We start from the raw sequence: 19455 nt of genomic DNA, 5'->3' as shown, positions 1-19455 counted from the left end.
CCACCGCTGTCACCTCCTGTGTAATCACCGACCAAAGAAGTCGTAGATAAGCTAAATGGAGACAGGTCCAGAGATGCTGCATCCACAGCGCCTATGTAGGCCACACAGACTGCTCACAGCAGCACCAGTAACGTGCTCTGGCATTGTCATATTGAATGATGTTTCCAGGGACACTTTGGAGAAATGGCCGCACCATGGGTTCTACGGCCAAAGCAAATAGAATGCTTACCTGTTTGTGCACCTGGAATGAAGGTTAGAGGGCTCCGGCTACCGTACATTATGCCACCCGACACCATAATCCTAGGAGTAGTACCGGTGTGACAGTTTCTTTGGAAAGCCTCTTTATATGTTGCCCTTGTGGTCTCCAGGCCAATCTCCAGCAATTATTGCATTCAAGAAAAAATTTGGAGTCCTCACTGAAGAGGAAAGACCTCTTCTAGCCTTCATTGCCGTTTTCCTCTGTACCATGACAGCCTTTGAGATCAGTAGCCTAATATCATGTAAAGTCCTTCTAGTGGTTTGTATGAAGATTGATGTCATAGTCTTGGTATGCAACAGCCGAACATTTTTTACTTGCAGTACAGAATGGATTAATGGTGGCACCAGTGGTGCGGCCACTTCTACGTAGTGTCCCAGGATCCATTTCTCAACACAACAACAAAAGTTACTTGTGCTACTGTGAGCAGCCATTAAGGGGTTATCCAGGCTTGGGGCTCAAGTCTACAGACATTGCAAATTCCCTTGTTGAGGCCATCTCAGACATAAATCAAATTATGTATGAGATAGCCAAGATGATTGTCTATAAAATGAAGGTAATCTCACATTCAAATATATGGATCCTGACAGTCAAAAGTTCAAAACATTTGTTACTTTTTTGCTCATTGGTGTATATAATCTAGAGCATACAGGCTGCTGGATGCATATAGATAATATAGAGGCAACATGAGGCTGCACAAGGGGAACATTTTATGCAGCCAAACTGTGACCTACTATTTCCTGGCTATGTGCATATAATATACAGTAGGCTGCTGGCTGTTTAGAGTGTACACACAGCGTTTTACTTTACACACAGGTCCACACTATATACCTATACTATATACAGGCAAACTGTAATACAGGATATAACGTGGACCTGTATATACAGTATAGTGTTGTGTATGAGCTGGAAACCGGATCGGGGAAGCATACGCACAGATTATACTCACCAGCCGTGAGCAGCTGCAATGATGATGGCAGAAGATTCAAATGCAGTCCTGTCATGCTTAGCGGTGATTGAAGGATCCTCTCTCCTCACATCATTCTTTTTCCAGTAGGATCCTGTTTCTACTGCACATATTTTCTTTGGTGCATGCGCAGTACAAATTTTGCAAAAAAAAAAAAGACACTTTGGACGGCAGAAAAAAGCATTGTTTTATGGACTGTTGATAAATTTACAGTTGGTTGGCAATCCAGCATGACAGGTTCCCCTTTAAAGGGAATCTGTCACCAGGTTTTTGCTATATAATCTGAGAGCAGCATTATGTAAAGATATAGATGATTCCAGCAATGTGTCACTTATTGCTTTGGGCAGATTTCATACAATCATTGTTCTCTCCTGCAAATCTCAGTTCTCTGAATGCTAAGCTCTGCATAACCCCGCCCACACCACTGATTGACAGCTTTCTGTACACTGTACATAGGCCAAAATTTGCCAATCAGTGGTGGGGGCATGAATGCACTAGCTGACAGCGGATCTATTACTTTTCTACCGATTAATCCCCATGATGATAAAGTGGTATATATTTTTTTTATTTTATAATTATATATATATATATATATATATATATATATATATATATATATATATATATATATATATATATATATATATATATATATATATATATATATATATATATATATATATATATATATATAATATATATATACTAGAAGGTGGCCCGATTCTACGCATCGGGTATTCTAGAATTTACGCATTGTGTAGTTAATGTATGATTTTTGTTGTTTTATATATATATATATATATATATATATATATATGTATGTATGTATGTGTATGTATATGTATGTATATGTTGTGTGTAGTTACCAAGTGTTTGTGTAGGGCGCTGTACATGTTCTGGGTGTTGTCTGGGTGTGGCGGGGGTGAGAGCGGTGTTTGTGTGTTGCGTTGTGTGTGTTGCGTTGTTTGTGGAGCGGTGTGTGTCTGTAGCGTTGTGTGTGTTGCGCGGTTTGTGTGGGTGTGGGGGGTGTGTGTGTGTGTGTGTGTTTTGATGGGAGGTATGTTTTGTGCAATATGTGTGTTGTGCGGCATGTGCGTATATGTGTGTGCCGCGGTGTTTGTGTGTTGGGTGTTGTGTGTGTGTGTGTGTGTGTGTGTGTGTGGGTGTCTGTGTAGGGCGGTGTTTGTGGTTCCCAGTGTGTGTGTGGTGTTGTGCAGTGCGTGTGTGTGTGTGTTTTGGGGGGAGGTGTGCACCCCCCATCGTGCTCCATCCCCCATGCTGCGCACTCCCCATCGTGCTCCATCCCCCATGCTGCGCACTCCCCATCGTGCTCCATCCCCCATGCTGCGCATTCCCCATCGTGCTCCATCCCCCATGCTGTGCATTCCCCATCGTGCTCCAGCCCCCATGCTGTGCATTCCCCATCGTGCTCCATCCCCCATGCTGCGCACTCCCCATCGTGCTCCATCCCCCATGCTGCGCACCCCCCATCGTGCTCCATCCCCCATGCTGTGCACCCCCCATTGTGCTCCACAGTCACACATCAGACAGTATACACGCACACATCTGATCGCATACACTCACACCCCACTTCTGCCTGTGCCCTCCGGTGGGAGGTCCCAGCAGCTGTGCTGCACGCCGTGCTCCTCTGTTTTCTACTGACACGCACACACCTGATCGCATACACGCACACACCTGATCGCATACACGCACACACCTGATCGCATACACGCACACACACACTTACGATATCGCACATATGCGCTCACACACTCACAACATCCGGAGATACCACATGCTTCTGGCCATGTGATCCTCCAGCAGGTCCTGGAAGATCACTGCACGCACAGGATCGCTGCCGAGAAGCATGAGATATCACGGGATGTTGTGAATGTCTGGATGCGATCTGATGTGTGTGTGTGTGTGTGTGTGTGTGTGTGTGTGTGTGTTCAGCCGCTGCAGGACCTTGATGCGCTCACCTGGGAGCCGCTGTACGCTGGTAACCATGCTAGACAATATTACATGGTTACCAGCGTACCCCGCCCCCCGCTCGCACGGGAGCCCACACCAGCGTACGCAGTCAACCCCAGCAATGTGAGAGTATGTGTCGGCTGGGTTGGCGGCGTACGCTGATGTGGGGTCCCGGGGGTACAGCATTCACCTGGGAGTCGGGTCTCCGTGTCGTTTTGGGGAATGCGTGCAGGGGGCGGGGCCAGAGCGAGCGTCAAAATGCGTGAAGGGGGCGGGTCGTAGCAGAGTTGCTAATGCGTGCAGGGTGCCGGGGCGAGAGGCAAATCCGTGTGGGGGGCGGAGCCTGGGCGAGAGGCCAATCCGTGTGGGGGGCGGAGCCTGGGCAAGCGGCCAATCTGTGCGAGGGGGCGGAGCCGAGGCGAGGCGAGCTGCCAATCCGCTGTTTGTCACCGTAAGGACACAATTTTGGAGACAGACAGACAGAATGGGGAAAATATATATATATATATATATATATATATATATATATATATATATATATATATATATATATATATATATATATATACCGTATATATATATATATATATATATATATATATATATATATATATATATAATAAATATAAAATATACGAATGCACTAGCTGACAGCAGATCTATTACTCTTCTACCGATAATCCCCATGATGATAAAGTGATATATCTTATCCTTTTTTTTTTACTTTATAATATACACACACACACACACACACAGATAGATAAGATATATATATATCTCTATGTGTTTGTGTGTGTGTATAAATATATATATATATTATAAAATTAAAAAAAAATATATATCACTTTATCATCATGGGGATTATCGGTAGAAGAGTAATAGATCTGCTGTCAGCTAGTGCATTCATATATTTTATATTTATTATATATACATACATACACACACACACACACACACACACACACACACACACACACACACACACACACACACACACACACACACACACACTAAATTATAAATATAATATAGTAAATATACCGGTATTTGGTTGCAGAAATTTCTGCATCTTTTGGCAGAAAAAATGAAGTCAATTTTGCGGAGTTTGCAATCTGGAGTGCCAAAGTGCTGCAGATTTATTTCTGCACCAACTCTGCAAGGGAACAAAAAAGCAACATGTGCACAAAACTTCAGTATTCTCATGGACTTTGCGGGCATATGGATTTGCATGCAATATTGTGACAAAACTGCTCAAAAAATGCGATTAAAAAAGGTGATTCCTGGGCGCTGCCACAGAGTGAAGACCAGGGTTACAAGTTTTCTGGATTTCTACTCCTAATATGTGAATTACGTATGAATATCGATCCAGAGAACATACGCCCGGGAATCATCGCTCTTTTTCCGGTTTGGTTTAAATAAGTTTCTTCCCACCGGTGTGTGTGGATCAGCGGTTTGAGCAGCAACCCTTCATTCTTACTAGTGTGGAGTTGTGCCGCGTCACATCCCAGGACAGGTGAGCATATACAATCTCTTGCTCGATGTGCCTTTTATAATAGGGGTGACACGCTTGGAGCGCCTGTTCTTTTTCTTATTAATTATGGTCCTTTAAAGAGGTTTCCTAGATTGAGAGATCTCTGAATATGTCACCAAGAATATTGAGCCTGGTATCATTTTAAAACTTTGCGATGGAATACTAAGCTCTAGTTTTTATTTACTGTGTCATGACTTTAAACACACTGTGTCCTTGACTATGTAAGTGTATGTGCCCACGTAGCAGATTTGTGTGCAGATTTTCTGCGCACAAAACTGCATGTTTTGGCAGACAAAAGCACGGTTTTTTTTTAATCACATTGTCGCTTTTTTAATGTTTTTTTTTCATGTGTTTTTACATCATGGCGATCTTGGGGGTTCCTGTGCTATACCCCTGCGGTCGCCATTGTGTTTTCAGCTGATGTTACAGCTGAGACCGAGCTCTCACTGCCCGAGCTGTGCCCGTGCCTCTCCCTGCAGTTTAACCCTATACGTGCTGTGATCAATCGTGATTGCAGCACTGAGGAGGCAGGGAGAGCAATCATTTACCTCTCCCTGGCGATTGGGTCCCTGTAATGCAATCACACGGACCAGATCGCTGCTATGGCAACTCTGGATTGTCATCATGATGACCCCAGGTTACTGAGCTACGGATCGCCTCACAGACCATGCCGGATGCATGGTTTGTGAGGTGAGGTGAGGTGAAGTGTCAGTGCTGTGAGTGCAGCATTGACTGATATAATCCACTGTAGTGATCGACCACTGCAGTGGATTATACAAGTACATCTCAAGAAATTAGAATATCATCAAAAAGTTAATTTATTTCAGTAATTCAATACAAAAAGGGAAACACATTATATAGTCATTACAAATGGAGTGATCTATTTCAAGTGTTTAGTTCTGTTAATGTTGATGATTATCGCTTACAGCCAATGAAAACACAAAAGTCATTATCTCAGAAAATTAGAATATTATATAAGACCAACTGAAAAAATTATTTTAAACTCAAATGTTGGCCTACTGGAAAGTCTGTACAGTAAATGCACTCAATACTTGGTCAGGGCTCCTTTTGCATTAATTACTGCATCAATGCGGCGTGGCATGGAGGCGGTCAGCTTGTGGCACTGCTGAGGTGTTATGGAAGCCCAGCTTTGATAGCAGCCTTCAGCTCATCTGCATTGTTGGGTCTAGTGTCTCTTATCTTCTTAACCGTACCCCATAGATTCTCTATGGGGTTTAGGTCAGGCAAGTTTGCTGGCCAATCAAGCACAGTAATACTGTGGTCATTAAACAAGGTATTGGTACTTTTGGCAGTGTGGACAGGTGCCAAGTCCTGCTGGAAAATTAAATTTCCATCTCCACAAAGCTTGTCAGCAAAAGGAACCGTGAAGTGCTCTAAAATTTCCTGGTAGACGGCTGCGCTGACTTTGGTCTTGATAAAACACTGTGGACCTACACCAGCAGATGACATGGCTCCCCAAACCATCACTGATTGGGGATACTTCACACTAGACCTCTTGCAGCTTGGATTGTGGCCTCTCCACTCTTCCTCCAGACTCTGGGACCTTGATTTCCAAATGAAATGCAAAATGTACTTTCATATAAAAACAACACCTTGGCCCACTGAGCAAATAGTCCAGTTATTTTTCTCCTTGGCCCAGGTAAGACAATTCTGGCGTTGTCTATTGGTCATGAGTGGCTTGACACAAGGAATGCGACAGTTGTAGACCATGTCCTGGATATGTCTTTGTGGTGGCTCTTAAAGCACTGACTCCAGCAGCAGTCCACTCCTTGTGAATCTCCCCCACATTTTTTTTATAATCAATCAGTGTTTATTTAACTTTTTTGTGAAATAAAGTAAAAGAAAGAGGGTAAAGAGACAATACAATGGTGATAAAACACATCATGCATATTATATTCTTTTATATTCATTCCAATTCTTCCCAGTCTACAATATGAACTGTTTACACGGTATTAGTACTGAACTCTGCTTCAGGGTCTGCTATAATTCTAACTGTATCTATTGCACTGAAACATTAATTTATACCATATTGAAAAAAAAAAATGAAAACACAGCAGAACAAGGAAAAAGAGAGAAAGCTAAAGACAGACAAAATAGACGGGGGGACCGGGTACTGCTACTGAAACATACTAGGAAAATCAGCTTTTTCCTTAAATAATATCCAAGACTGCCACAGCCTTACAAATTTTTCATGTGAATCCGTAAGCACTGACGAGAGTTCCTCCATATGAAATATATGGGAGAATTCTGACAGCCATTCTGTCATACTAGGTCACCTCGTTGATCTCCAGTGCCTTTGAATGACTGCCCGAGCTGCTATCAGGCAGAACCGCAAAAGGCTTCTTTTCTGTTGCCCGATGGGGCCGGGAAGAATTGCAAGAATTGCGGTTTTAAATGACGGTGTGACTCCCCCAAATTTTTTAATGGCCTTTTCTTAACAATCCTATCAAGGCTTTGGTTATCTTGGTTGCTTTTGCACCTTCTTATACCACACTTTTTTCCTTTTCATTCAAATTTCCATTAATATGCTTCAGTACAGCACTATGTAAACAGACAGCTTCTTTAGCACTGACCTTTTGTGGCTTACCCTCCTTGTGGAGTGTGTCAATGACTGCCTTCTGGACATGTCTCAAGTCAGCAGTCTTCCCCATGATTGTGTAGCCTACTGAACCAGACTAATGGACCATTTTAAACCCTTACCCTTAGGAAGCCTTTGCAGGTGTTTTGTGGTAATGATTCTAATTTCCTGAGAGAGTGACTTTTGCCATAATTTCATTGCCATAATCATCAACATCAACAGAAATAAACACTTGAGAGAGATCACTCTGTGTGTAATGACTCTGTATGTGTTTCCCTTGTGGTATTGAATTACTGAAATAAATTATCTTTTTAATGACATTCTAATTTGAGATGCACTTGTATTATTCTCAAGAAAAAACGCAGAAGGAATTGACATGCTGCAGATTGTTTCAGCACCAAAATATGCAAGGAAAGAGTCTTCAACATGTGCACAACAATTCAGTATTCTCCTAGACATAGCGTGGGCCCACAGCCTAAGGGTATATTAGAATGATTGATTGAAATCTGCAGCAAGAACAAAGGAAGAATTGACTTGCATCACATTTAAATCCGCACCAAATCTGACTTTGCTGGTATCAGGAAGCCCTTCAGGTTTTCTGACAAATCTGCACTCAAAAACGCAACGTGCACATAGCTTAACTGTTTAAGGGATTCTTAATAATGGTAATGTGATCGATATACCAATGCCCACCTTGTCATGAAGCGGAGGTCTGAGAATTGTGCCGTCATTGCAGTAAACTGTGATTATGTGACCTGGCCCAAATTAATTTGAAAAGTAAAAAAATAAGACTAAATTCATGCACAACACCCACATGTAGTAAGAAAGTAATTGCAGAAGTGAAGGCACCTGCAGATTGCCTTATCCTCAGAACTTCTGCTTTAGATTTATTATTTAGATAGCGCTAAATCCATGTGCACATTTGTATGTAACATGAATTGCTGCAGATTCACAGTGAAATCTGTGGCTAAAAAGCCTGCCGCATATGGGGGAAAGGTTTCTTTTGAATGGATCTTAAAAACTGAAAAGTACATTAGATAAATAGAATACTATGAATGCACCTTCGAGCGCTATTATTACGGTCAGTCCCAGCTCCTGATTTCTCCTTTTCCTCGTCATTACTTATTACAGCTAATCATACCCATTATTGCCCTTTGAACTTAATTTGCATACACATTTCCTAAAACTTCCTGGTGCAGTATTGAATGTTCTCTATTGTTGCTTTATTCATGTGATACTATATGATTCATGTACAGGAGCAGCAGCAATGTCTGACATGCCAGTATCTTCCTCTGCAATTTTAGGGCCCAGGTAATCTGTAAAAGCCATTTTAATATTTGCACTTTTTTTTAAAGGCTTGTTTATATTAAGTTTTGTGCAGTTTGAAATGTCTTTATAATTACTTGAGTTTTGTACATTTAGTCTATTACAGTGGATACATGAATGTTGGGGATCAAAAGGACAGAAGTATTATTACTACTATTTTCATATTTGCTTATTCAGTTATTTTGATTAAATGGGTTGACTGTCAAAATATATTGATGGCATGTGCAATAGAGGGGTCATTAATATTAGATTGGTTGGGGTCCAAGACCTGGCACACTTCACCAATCAGTTTTGTGCCCCAGCGGCCTCCGGAAGGAAACACTTTTCAATGTGTAGCTGCTGCTGCCAAGTACTGCAGAACAATGTCTGTTCTTTTGACTGTCTTTCTTTTATTTTTACATGGATTTTGAATAGGAGCTGTTCTGCAATGGCAATTTACAAGTCCTTTTAAAGGGATCTTGTAGTCTCCCAGCAATGCTATTTACCTGCATGCGGAGCACGATACAGACACAGACATTATGCTGCAAGTTCTACTAAAGCAACTGTTAAAGTTCTCCATGCAAAGGAAATTTGTCATCAGGTTTTTTCCACCTAATCTGAGAGCAGCACAATGTAAGGGCAGAGATCCTGATTCCAGCGATGTCACTTACTGGGCTGCTTAGTGTAATCAGGTAGTCCAGCATATTCATGAGCTCGGTATAACTGCTAGATCTGCAGCAGAGAAAACTGATTTGATCCAAAATGACAGCAAACAGCTCAGTAAGTGACACATCACCAGAATCAGAATCTCTGTCTCTATTATGCTGCTCTCAGATGAGGTAGTAAAAACCTGGTGACAGATTCCATTTAAATGTCCTGATGCTCAGTTACACTTATATCTCAGGTTCGTTTACCCACTATTTCGATCAGACCCTTCCCCATTGCTTAATTCATGTTACAGATGAAACTTTTATGGGCATATTTAGTATATAATTAAAACACTGATGGGCACCTCTGGTAGTACCCCACTTTTCTTGTTCCATGGGAATTGGACACTATATGGGCTGATTCATGAAAACGTTTTGTAAAATGCTTTAGAAAAGTCTTCGTTTTGGCACCCTCAGCTACAGTAAAATGTTGCATATTTTGCCGCTCTCACTTCTGTTTCGCCCAGCTTTGTCAGTGGGTGGAATTGGGCTGGGACAGGGATGTAACTCATCAAATTTACCATGACTGTAACATTTGCTACGCCACATATCTTTCTTCTGCAGGGACTGGAGTAGGATTTGCCTCTGTGCCACTTCTTTGACTATCCTGATTAATGAAGAGACATGCATGCTCTTCGTGATTTAGGAAAGTCTGACTCTAGCATAGCCCCTCATCAAGACCGGCCTAAACAACCCTAGCCTTGATGAATTGAGTCCTATATTTCTCCAGAGAGCTGTACTAAACTATATTTTTATATATAAACTCCTCCTTGCTGTAACTACCCTGTACATATTCATAGCAGGTGTATGCCCACCATTGGTGCAACCTGTGCAGTAGCACAGGGGCCCACAAAGTGGCGGGTGAGGGTATTTTTCACCTCTAAAGCAGCAAGCAGCTTCTGTTACAGATGCTTAGAGGGGTGTGTTATTGGACTGCAAAGGGTTCACATACTGTTCTTGCACAGTGGTGCTCTTCTGTGTCCGCACTCCTGATGCTTACATTATACCTTCTCGTCCCAAAAACTTGCTGTCGTGTTAATGCATTTACAATATTGATCAAACGTGATGCTGCCACCATCATGTTTGATAGTGGAGATGTTGGTTTCAGGTTGATGTGTAGTATTACCTGTCCACCATACATAGCACTTTGCCTTTAGCCCAAAGAGCTCTACTCTAGTCTCATTTGGTCACAGCACCTTCTTCCACATGCGAACTGTGTCCTCTACATCGCATCTGTAAGAATTTGTTCAGGTCAGATGAGACCAAAGTAGAACTTTTTAGGTTTAAATACAAATGTGAGTTGCAAAACTAAAACTGCATATCACCCTGAAAACACCATCCTCACTGTCATACATGGTGGCGGCATCATCATGCTGTGAGGAGGCTTTTCTTCAGCAGGCACAAAGAAACTGGTTAGCGTTAATGGGAAGATGGCTGGAACTAAATACAGGGTAGTCCTGCTGCAAAAGTCTTGAGACTGGGGCTTAGATTCACCTTCCACCAAGACAGAACATTAAACATCCTGCCAGAGCTACAATGGAATGATTTTATATAAAGGCATATTCATGTGTGTCAATGTCAAAGTCCAGACCAAAATCCCATTGAGAATCTGTTACAAGACTTGGAACTTTCTTTTCACAGACTTCTCCATCGAATCTCATTGAGCTAGAGCCATTTTGCAAAGAAGGCGCAAACATTTCAGCCTCTAGATGTGAAAGCTCCAAAAGACTTGCTCCATCCTCCAAAAGACTTGCAGCAAAAAAGTGATCCTGCAAAGAATTGACTCGGGGCTGAATACAAATGCACGTCACAAGTGTCAGATTTTTATTTTAAAAATATTTAGAAAACCATGTATCATTTTCTTTACACGGCAGAGATACTTGCTACATAGGCTACTTTCACACATCCGGCTTGAGCCCTGCGGCTCAATCCGGCTGTGCAAGCTATGCAACGGATGCGGTGAAAACACCGCATCCTTTGCATAAGTTTTTCCCATGCGGCCCGCCCGGTTTTTGCCGCTTGCGGCATGCTACTGAGCATGCGCAGTGGCAAAAACCGCATGCGGCGGCCGAATGCGGTATTTGCCGCATCCGGCCGCCATAGGCATGCATTGAGAGATGCGCCGCATCGGCCGAATGCGGCGCGATGCGGTTTTTTTTGCCGCACGAAAAAACGTGCCAGGCAACGTTCCATCCGGCCGCCGCATCGGCTAAATCTGCCGCATGCGGCAAAAACCGGATGGAACGCAAGGCCATGCGGCACAATGCGGCACTAATTAAAGTCTATGCAGGAAAATCGCAACCGGCAGCAAAAAAAAAACGGTTGCGATTTTCCTGCAAAGTGCCGGATTGTGCCGCAGAAGAAAAACCGGAGGTGTGAAAGTACCCTTACTGTTTGTATATCACATAAAATCCCAATAAAATAAATTTACGGTAAGATTGTGGGTGTTATGTGGAAAAATTCACGGGCTATGAATACTTTCTCAATTCACTGTATTCCCCGAAACCACACAACACACTGTTGCGTATACACACAAGAACTAAAATATTTAAAAATGATAGATCTATATATTTTTTTTGTGATGAATCAATTATGGAAAGTGGTTATGGAAATAAGGACAGTAGACTAATTTCATTGTCTTCTTTCTCAACTGAAAAATCCATTATCCGACCTGAAAATGGTTAGAGACAGATGATTGAAGTCTGACATACAGATCTGGCTCTGACCTCTGGCAACAAAAATATATCAAGAAATAAAACCTCCAATGACTCTTAATGAGGCATCTTCTGGGCTATTGAGAAACATTCTTGCTTATCTGCTAACTGATCTAGACTAATATAAACTGATAGAACTGTGATAACTAAAGTCCTCGATGGAAAGAACTCGACTTACTATGTCATCCATGGGGGTTGAAGTGTTGAAAGCGGTTGTGTAACATGTCTGACCCAAGTAAAGCGACTTTAAAATTCTGGCAATTCTACAAGTTTTATAAGACGTATTTTCCCCCAGTACGGTAAGTTAGGTCATCTATTTATTACATATGTTATTTCCTACTTGCTGCAAGTTCCTCTAATCTTATGCCCTGTGCAGCTGCAGAATTGACAAATTTCCAATTATGGTATCAATGACATTAAAATTGAATTAGAAATTATGATTTTACATGTATTCTGCCATGTTTTTTCATTGTAGAGTTTTTGCTAATAAATCAAGGGTAATAAAAAACAGTATCTAATGATTGTAATCAATGCAGTTTATGACACCTATAAATAACGTCACTATCGCCATCAGCCATACCACATCTAAATCTACCTTTTAATCATTTTGCAGATGGTTTCATGGCAAGATTACTAGAGAACAGGCTGAGCGACTATTATACCCTCCAGAAACGGGCCTGTTCCTTGTGCGAGAGAGCACAAACTATCCCGGAGACTACACACTGTGTGTGAGCTGTGAGGGCAAAGTGGAGCATTACCGAATCATCTACAAGTCTGGCAAGCTGACGATTGATGAAGAGGCATACTTTGATAACCTCATGCAGCTGGTGGAGGTAAGGGGGTTTACTCAGATCACTCATGACTCAGTTCCTTAATTCAGTGTGATTTGATGCGTGTGACTTGAATCATTTTATGGTATTCAGAGACTACATAGTGACATTTTTTTAATTTCATTAGTTCAGTAACCCTGTTCAATCCATTAAAGGGAACCTGTCACCAGATTTGGGGCCTATAAGCTCCGGCCACCACCCGTGAGCTCTTATATACAGCATTCTAACATGCTGTATATAAGAGCCCAGGCTGCTGTGTAGAATGTAAAATTGGCTTTATAATACCTAAACGGTCGCTGCGGTGGAGTTGGGTCATATGGGCGTCTCCATTCTTCGGTGCCGGCGCATCCTCTTTCAGCCATCTTCGTCCTCTTCCTGAAGCCTGTGTGCATGATGCGTCCTACATAATACACACTCGCTGGTCCCACGCAGGCGCACTACAATAGTTTGATCTGCCCTGCTCAGAGCAGATCAAAGTGCGCCTGCTTAGGACCTGAATGCCGGTGAGTGTGTATGACGTCGGATGCGTCATGCACCACGGCTTCAGAAGAAGGATGACAAAGATGGCCGAAAGAGGAGGCGCCGACACTGGAGACCGGAGATGCTCATATGACCCAACTCTACCGCAGCAACCATTTAGGTAAGTATTATAAAGTGATTTTTATGTTCTACACAGCGGCCTGGGCTCTTATATACAGCATGTTAGAATGCTGTATATAAGAGCCCACAGGTGGAGGCCGCAGCTTATAGGCCCCAAATCTGGTGACAGGTTCCCTTTAAATGCTGTTTCGTGCATTTCTAAATAAAATACTTGTTGTAAGCCCACTTCACAACCCTTTAAGGGTATGTGCCCACAATCAGGACCCACTGCATCCGGGGCCGTGAGTCTCCTCTGCAGGAGACCGCAGCTGCTCGTGCCCACGATCAGGGTTTGGGGCGCTGCGGTCCCACTGTGTCCCCCCTGCGGAGAATGATTGAGACTCCGCAGCAAAGAATTTACCTGTTTGCGGCACGGAAATCTGCACCGCAGGTCACATTATGCTGCAGTCAGTACATGCACAGTGGGCATGGGATTTCAATAAATCCCATCGACTGTGCTTGTACTGTACAAGGCAGCGTTTTAGACGCAGCTGAAACATGCGGAGTCTAAAACGCTGTGAACACTGATCGTTGGCACACAGACTTTGGGTATATTTTTCCATGCTGGTGGTTATCCGGAAAACTAAGCAATGTTCTGCTTGTCACTTTTGGCTACCATTTTCATCGTGGGAGCGAACGCGGTCAAAATCTATGATTCTCGCTCCTGTACTAAAGAGAGCAGGCTAGGAGGAGGACATTGTTTAGTTTAATGTAGCCCCATCACAGACTGTTGGCGATCCATGCTCTGGGTTATCGACAAAAAATGTTAAGAAAATAACTATACTACAAAGTACTGCACTATAATTATTTTCTTGTGAAACTGGAGGTATACTGTAAGTTCTGGTGTTAACTACTTTTCATCATGTTAATGACTATGTGAGCTGCTTGAATTGGTTGGAGTCTATAAGCTGATCTGTACAACAAAGGAGATTGCAGGGCTTTTCCATAACGTGTCCTTTCAGAACTTTGTTGATTGGTAGCTTTCAGAGCATAGACGCCAGTTGATTCTCACGAGTCTCTATGCCTTGTTAAATCATGGTTAAAATTAGAATTACGTTTTAATTCCCAAGACAAAGAGTAGATGACATCAATCATAGGGCCCCCAAAGCAAAACCTAAAAGAATACCCTCAAGAGCTCTGCCAAGTATGTTATTACATTTATTCCCAGTTATGTCCACTATTCCAATATTTTGTGGCAATTAATTTCATAGTGTCTGATGTCCTTAGTTTCTGATTTAATAATTTCTATAATTTTACCTGCATTCAGCCACCACTAGGAGGTGCTAATTGCAAGTGCATTTATCCAGCAGATATTGGACTGAATAACAGACAAATCTTTACACTGTAATCTCCCCTTAGTGGAATCCGCAAGTAAATGCTTGGAACGGATTGCAATGAGCCCTGCCATTATAATTTAGTAATAATAAGTAATAGTGACAAATTAATCACTAGGCCCCTGGACGAGAAATTAGTCTTGTATAAAAACTACTTTTGCTGACCAATTTACTCTCCAATACAAATTCCCTGCAGCCATAAACCCTATTGCTATATATGTGATTCCCTAATATATTTATCTAGAGTTAGCAATGATTGTTTCATCGATGTGGATTTCTTTATTGAAGTATAAAGTGCTGAATCTGATGTGCACGATTTCCCGTCAAACGTGGGTGCTGCGTGGCCCAGCATTTTTAGACTGCAGTTGGCACATGTGTGTTCACATAATAAAAAGCATAAAACTAGTTTTATATGCTGTGTTCTTGATGAACTGATCACACATAGCTGCACAGGTAATATAAAAAGTACAGACGGGGGAAGATTCATCAATTTAGAATTCTGACTCCATTTTCTCCAAAAATTGTCTTTCATAACTGGTCAAATTTAGTATGTGTTTTACACACTTATTGAATCTTATCGATAAGGGGGCATAGCTCTTCTGAAAAGGGGTCCAGCTACTGTGCCTTATCTGACAAGGGCCATAGCTCTGCTGAAAAGGTGTGTGGGCTACTGTGCCTTATCCAGCAAGGGGGCATAGCTCTGCTGAAAAGGTGTGTGGGCTACTGTGCCTTATCCAGCAAGGGGGCATAGCTCTGCTAAAAATGGGTTTGGCTACTGTGCTTTATCCGACAAGGGCCATAGCTTTGCTGAAAAGGTCTGGCTACTGTGCCTTATCTGACAAGGAACATGGCTCTGCTGAAAAGGGGTCTGCCTACTGTGCTTTATCCAGCAAGGGGACATAGCTCTGCTGAAAATGGGTTTGGCTGCACTGCTTTGTCCGACAAGGGCCATAGCTCTGCTGAAAAGGGGTCTGCCTACTGTGCTTTATCTGAAAAACCCATTGCTCTGCTGTGCCTTTTCCGACAATGGTCATAGCTCTGCTGAAAAAGAGGTCTGGATATTGTGCCTTCTCTGACAAGAGGGCATAGATCTGATAAAAAGGGGTCTGGCTTAATGGGAGGGTTTGTGGTTTAACTGGTGACCCCATGCCCCAAAACATGTGGCAAACTTTTAGCTCCATTTTTTGTTACTTAGTAAGCCAACTAATAGGTGTTTTGACCTTAGACAAGACAGCCTACAGATGCACCACATTAATCAACTTAGCAGGAATCCGCTTGAAACATTTGTCCCATTTTAACACTGTCTTGTATGTTTGCACTAAGAATAAAACAGAATAAATGTCCCACATAACTGAAGATACGAGAGAAAATATTTCTCCCAATTTTTAGTACTATTCTCTCCCTGCAGAAAGACACAACAAATTGAATTATGCAAACGTTTTCTGCAAAAACCAGTATCATTATATATAACCATGTGGTGCGAACATTTTCCTGAGCATGACTTAACCTCACCCCGGTTTCCTGTGCCAGGAACTGAGATAGGCCGAAACAGCACAGCCAGTTCCTCTATGGGCTGAGCACTGCTGCATTCACATGCTGGTACATAAAGCCCTGAGGGACTCAGGCATGCTGTCAGTGGCAGGAAGAGCTACATTATCATGTTCTAGGGATGAAATATAGGAGAGCCGTGTCTTCAGGAATCTACATTGACATATACAATGTAATGGGCCTCATGCTTGCAGCCGCAGTATATCATGTCATGTTTTTGAATGAAACTGAATGCTACAAAGTTTCTGTTGCACTCTTTATAAAGGGGGTCCAGCTTTTGAATATGAATATATATATATATATATATATATATATATATATATATATATATATATATATATATATATATAATTTTTTTTATATTTTTTAAATTAATGTTATTGGGGTTTAGTAAAACTATTACACAATTTGTCTTCTGTAGCCTTTGTGTTGCTCTGTTTATAGCTGGCTGGAGAATGGGTTCTCCATTGTGAGATGTCTTGCAGAGGGATGCAGCAGTCTTGAAATTGCCAAACTTTTGAAGCGTGATCACCAAACAATCAAGCGTTTCATGGCAAATAGCCAATAGGGTCGCAAGAAGCGTGTTGGGCAAAAAAGGCGCAAAATCAAGCGTGAAGCTGCCAAGATGCCATTTGTCACCAGTTTGGCCATATTTCACAGCTGCAACGTTACTGGAGTATCAAAAAGCACAAGGTGTGCCATTCTCAGGGACAGGACCAAGGTAAGGAAGGCTGAAAAACGACCACCTTTGAACAATAAACATAAGATAAAACGTCAAGACTGGGCCAAGAAATATCTTAAGGCCTTGTGCGCACTAGACTGAATTTCCCACGGATTATCCGCGGATTTGCTGCATGTTTCGCTGCAGAGAATGTTCATAACATCTCTGCAGTGATTCACCAACAAATCCTATGGGGAAAACAAAATGCTGTGCGCACTAGGTGGATTTTGACAGCTGCATATTTTGCTGCGGGATTCCCGCAGCAAAAACAATTGCTTGTCACTTCTTTTCCGCAGGTAGCTGCGGGATTTCACTCCATTGACTGTAATGTAATAGTGAAATCCCGCAGGGAATAACGCAGGTAGAAAATTCTGTGCGGTTCATTGCGTTTTCCTGCGTTATTCCCTGCGCTATTTCGCGTTTTTTCGGAACATAATGTTCATCACTGCCTGCCGTTTTGCAGGGAAGTAATGTCATTATGAGAGGAAGCGGAGCAGAGTAAACACACACACTCACACACAGACACAGAAATATAGAATACACATAGAAATCAAACGTAAAAATAAAAAAAACGCGGGCTCCGCCGTATTTTTTACCGTCCAGCCGAGGTAAACACACAGCGGCGGCTCGGTATTCTCAGGCTGGGGAGGGCGAGGGCCAGGGATAATGCCCCCCCCCCTCCCGCAGCCGAGAATATCAGCCCGCAGCTGCCCCGGGACTGTCGTATCCATTATGCGACAGTCCCGGAGTGTCCCCGGCTCTTCCAGATTGCCGTAATGCGGTGGCAATCCAGGTACTAATGAGTTAATGGCAGCGGATCGCTGCCACTAAGTCCAGGCTTAATCATGGCAGCGTCTGAGAAAGCTCACATGATTAACCCGTAAGTAAAGTGAAGAAACACACACACACCGAAAAATCCTTTATTTTAAATAAAACACAAAAAAGCCCCCTCTTTCACCACTTTATTAACCCACCCAACACACAGCTCCGGCGTAATCCACGCAGGTCCCACGACGCTTGCATCCAGCCGCGACTGACACATACTCCATGCAGACTCGTAACGAGACTGCAGAGGTAATTACAGGTCATTTCTCATGGTCGGTAATGTGGACACACTACCGCTCGCGAGAACTGCAGTGTGTCCTCACAGGGACTCTATCAATCTATTGATTGATTGATTTGTCCTCTATCTATTGATTATCTATCTATCCTTCTATCTATCTATCCTTCTATCTATCTATCCTTCTATCTATCTATCCTTCTATCTATCTATCCTTCTATCTATCTTATCTATCCTTTTAACTATCTATCCTTCTAACTATCTATCCTTCTAGCTATCTATCCTTCTAGCTAGCTATCTATCCATTATCCATTTATTTATCTATCCATCTGTCCATCTATCCATCTGTCCATCTATCCATCTGTCCATCTATCCATCTATCTATCCATATATCTATCCCTCTATCTATCTATCTCTCTCTCTCTATATCGATTATCTATCTCTCTATATCAGAAGGAAATTACCTTTTTTCTTTTTTATGTGCTTTATTGCATTGAATGCATTAAAACACATGTACCAAACCCGCGGAAAAAACGCACCAAAATGCATGCGGATTTCGGTGCGTTTTTCCTGTTTCTTTTTTTTCGCGGATGCGGAAATCTTTCAGAACCTGCAGAATTTTCATAAGAAAATTCCATTTTCTAGTGCGCACAGGGCCTAAGACTGATTTTTCAAAGGTTTTATGGACTGATGAAATGAGAGTGACTCTTGATGGGCCAGAGGCTGGATTAGTAAAGGGCAGAGAGCTCCACTCCGACTCAGACGCCAGCAAGGTGGAGGTGGGGTACTAGTATGGGGTCGTATCATCAAAGATGAACTTGTGGGACCTTTTCGAGTTGAGGATGGAGTGAAGCTAAACTCCCAGACCTACTGCCAGTTTCTGGAAAACAACTTCCTCAAGCAGTGGTACAGGAAGAAGTCGGTATCATTTAAGAAAAACATGATTTTTATGCAGGACAATGCTCCATCACATGCATCCATCTACTCCACAGCGTGGCTGGCCAGTAAAGGTCTAAAAGATGAAAAAATAATGACATGGCCCCCTTGATCACTTGATCTGAACCCCATAGAGAACCTGTGGTCCCTCATATAATGTGAGATCTACAGGGAGGGAAAACAGTACACCTCTCGGAACAGTGTCTGGGAGGCTGTGGTGGCTGCTGCACGCAATGTTGATCGTAAACAGATCAAGCAACTGACAGAATATATGGATGGTAGGCTGTTGAGTGTCATCATAAAGAAAGGTGGCTATATTGGTCACTAATTTTTTGGG

At 42.4% G+C, this 19455-nt stretch overlaps 1 protein-coding gene across 1 annotated transcript in view; it reads left to right on the top strand.

The window, feature by feature from the left end:
• The window catches only part of CSK (C-terminal Src kinase), a 163758-nt gene that overhangs the window by 97543 nt on the left and 46760 nt on the right, over positions 1–19455 (top strand). The window contains exon 5 of the mRNA XM_075345604.1: positions 12664–12883. Within this exon, the coding sequence (XP_075201719.1) occupies positions 12664–12883 (220 nt within the window). The remainder of the gene's footprint in view (positions 1–12663; positions 12884–19455) is intronic.

This window comes from Anomaloglossus baeobatrachus, chromosome 4 (genome assembly GCF_048569485.1).
Source record: "Anomaloglossus baeobatrachus isolate aAnoBae1 chromosome 4, aAnoBae1.hap1, whole genome shotgun sequence".
NCBI lineage: Eukaryota > Metazoa > Chordata > Amphibia > Anura > Aromobatidae > Anomaloglossus > Anomaloglossus baeobatrachus.
This window is presented reverse-complemented; position numbering and strand designations above follow the sequence as displayed.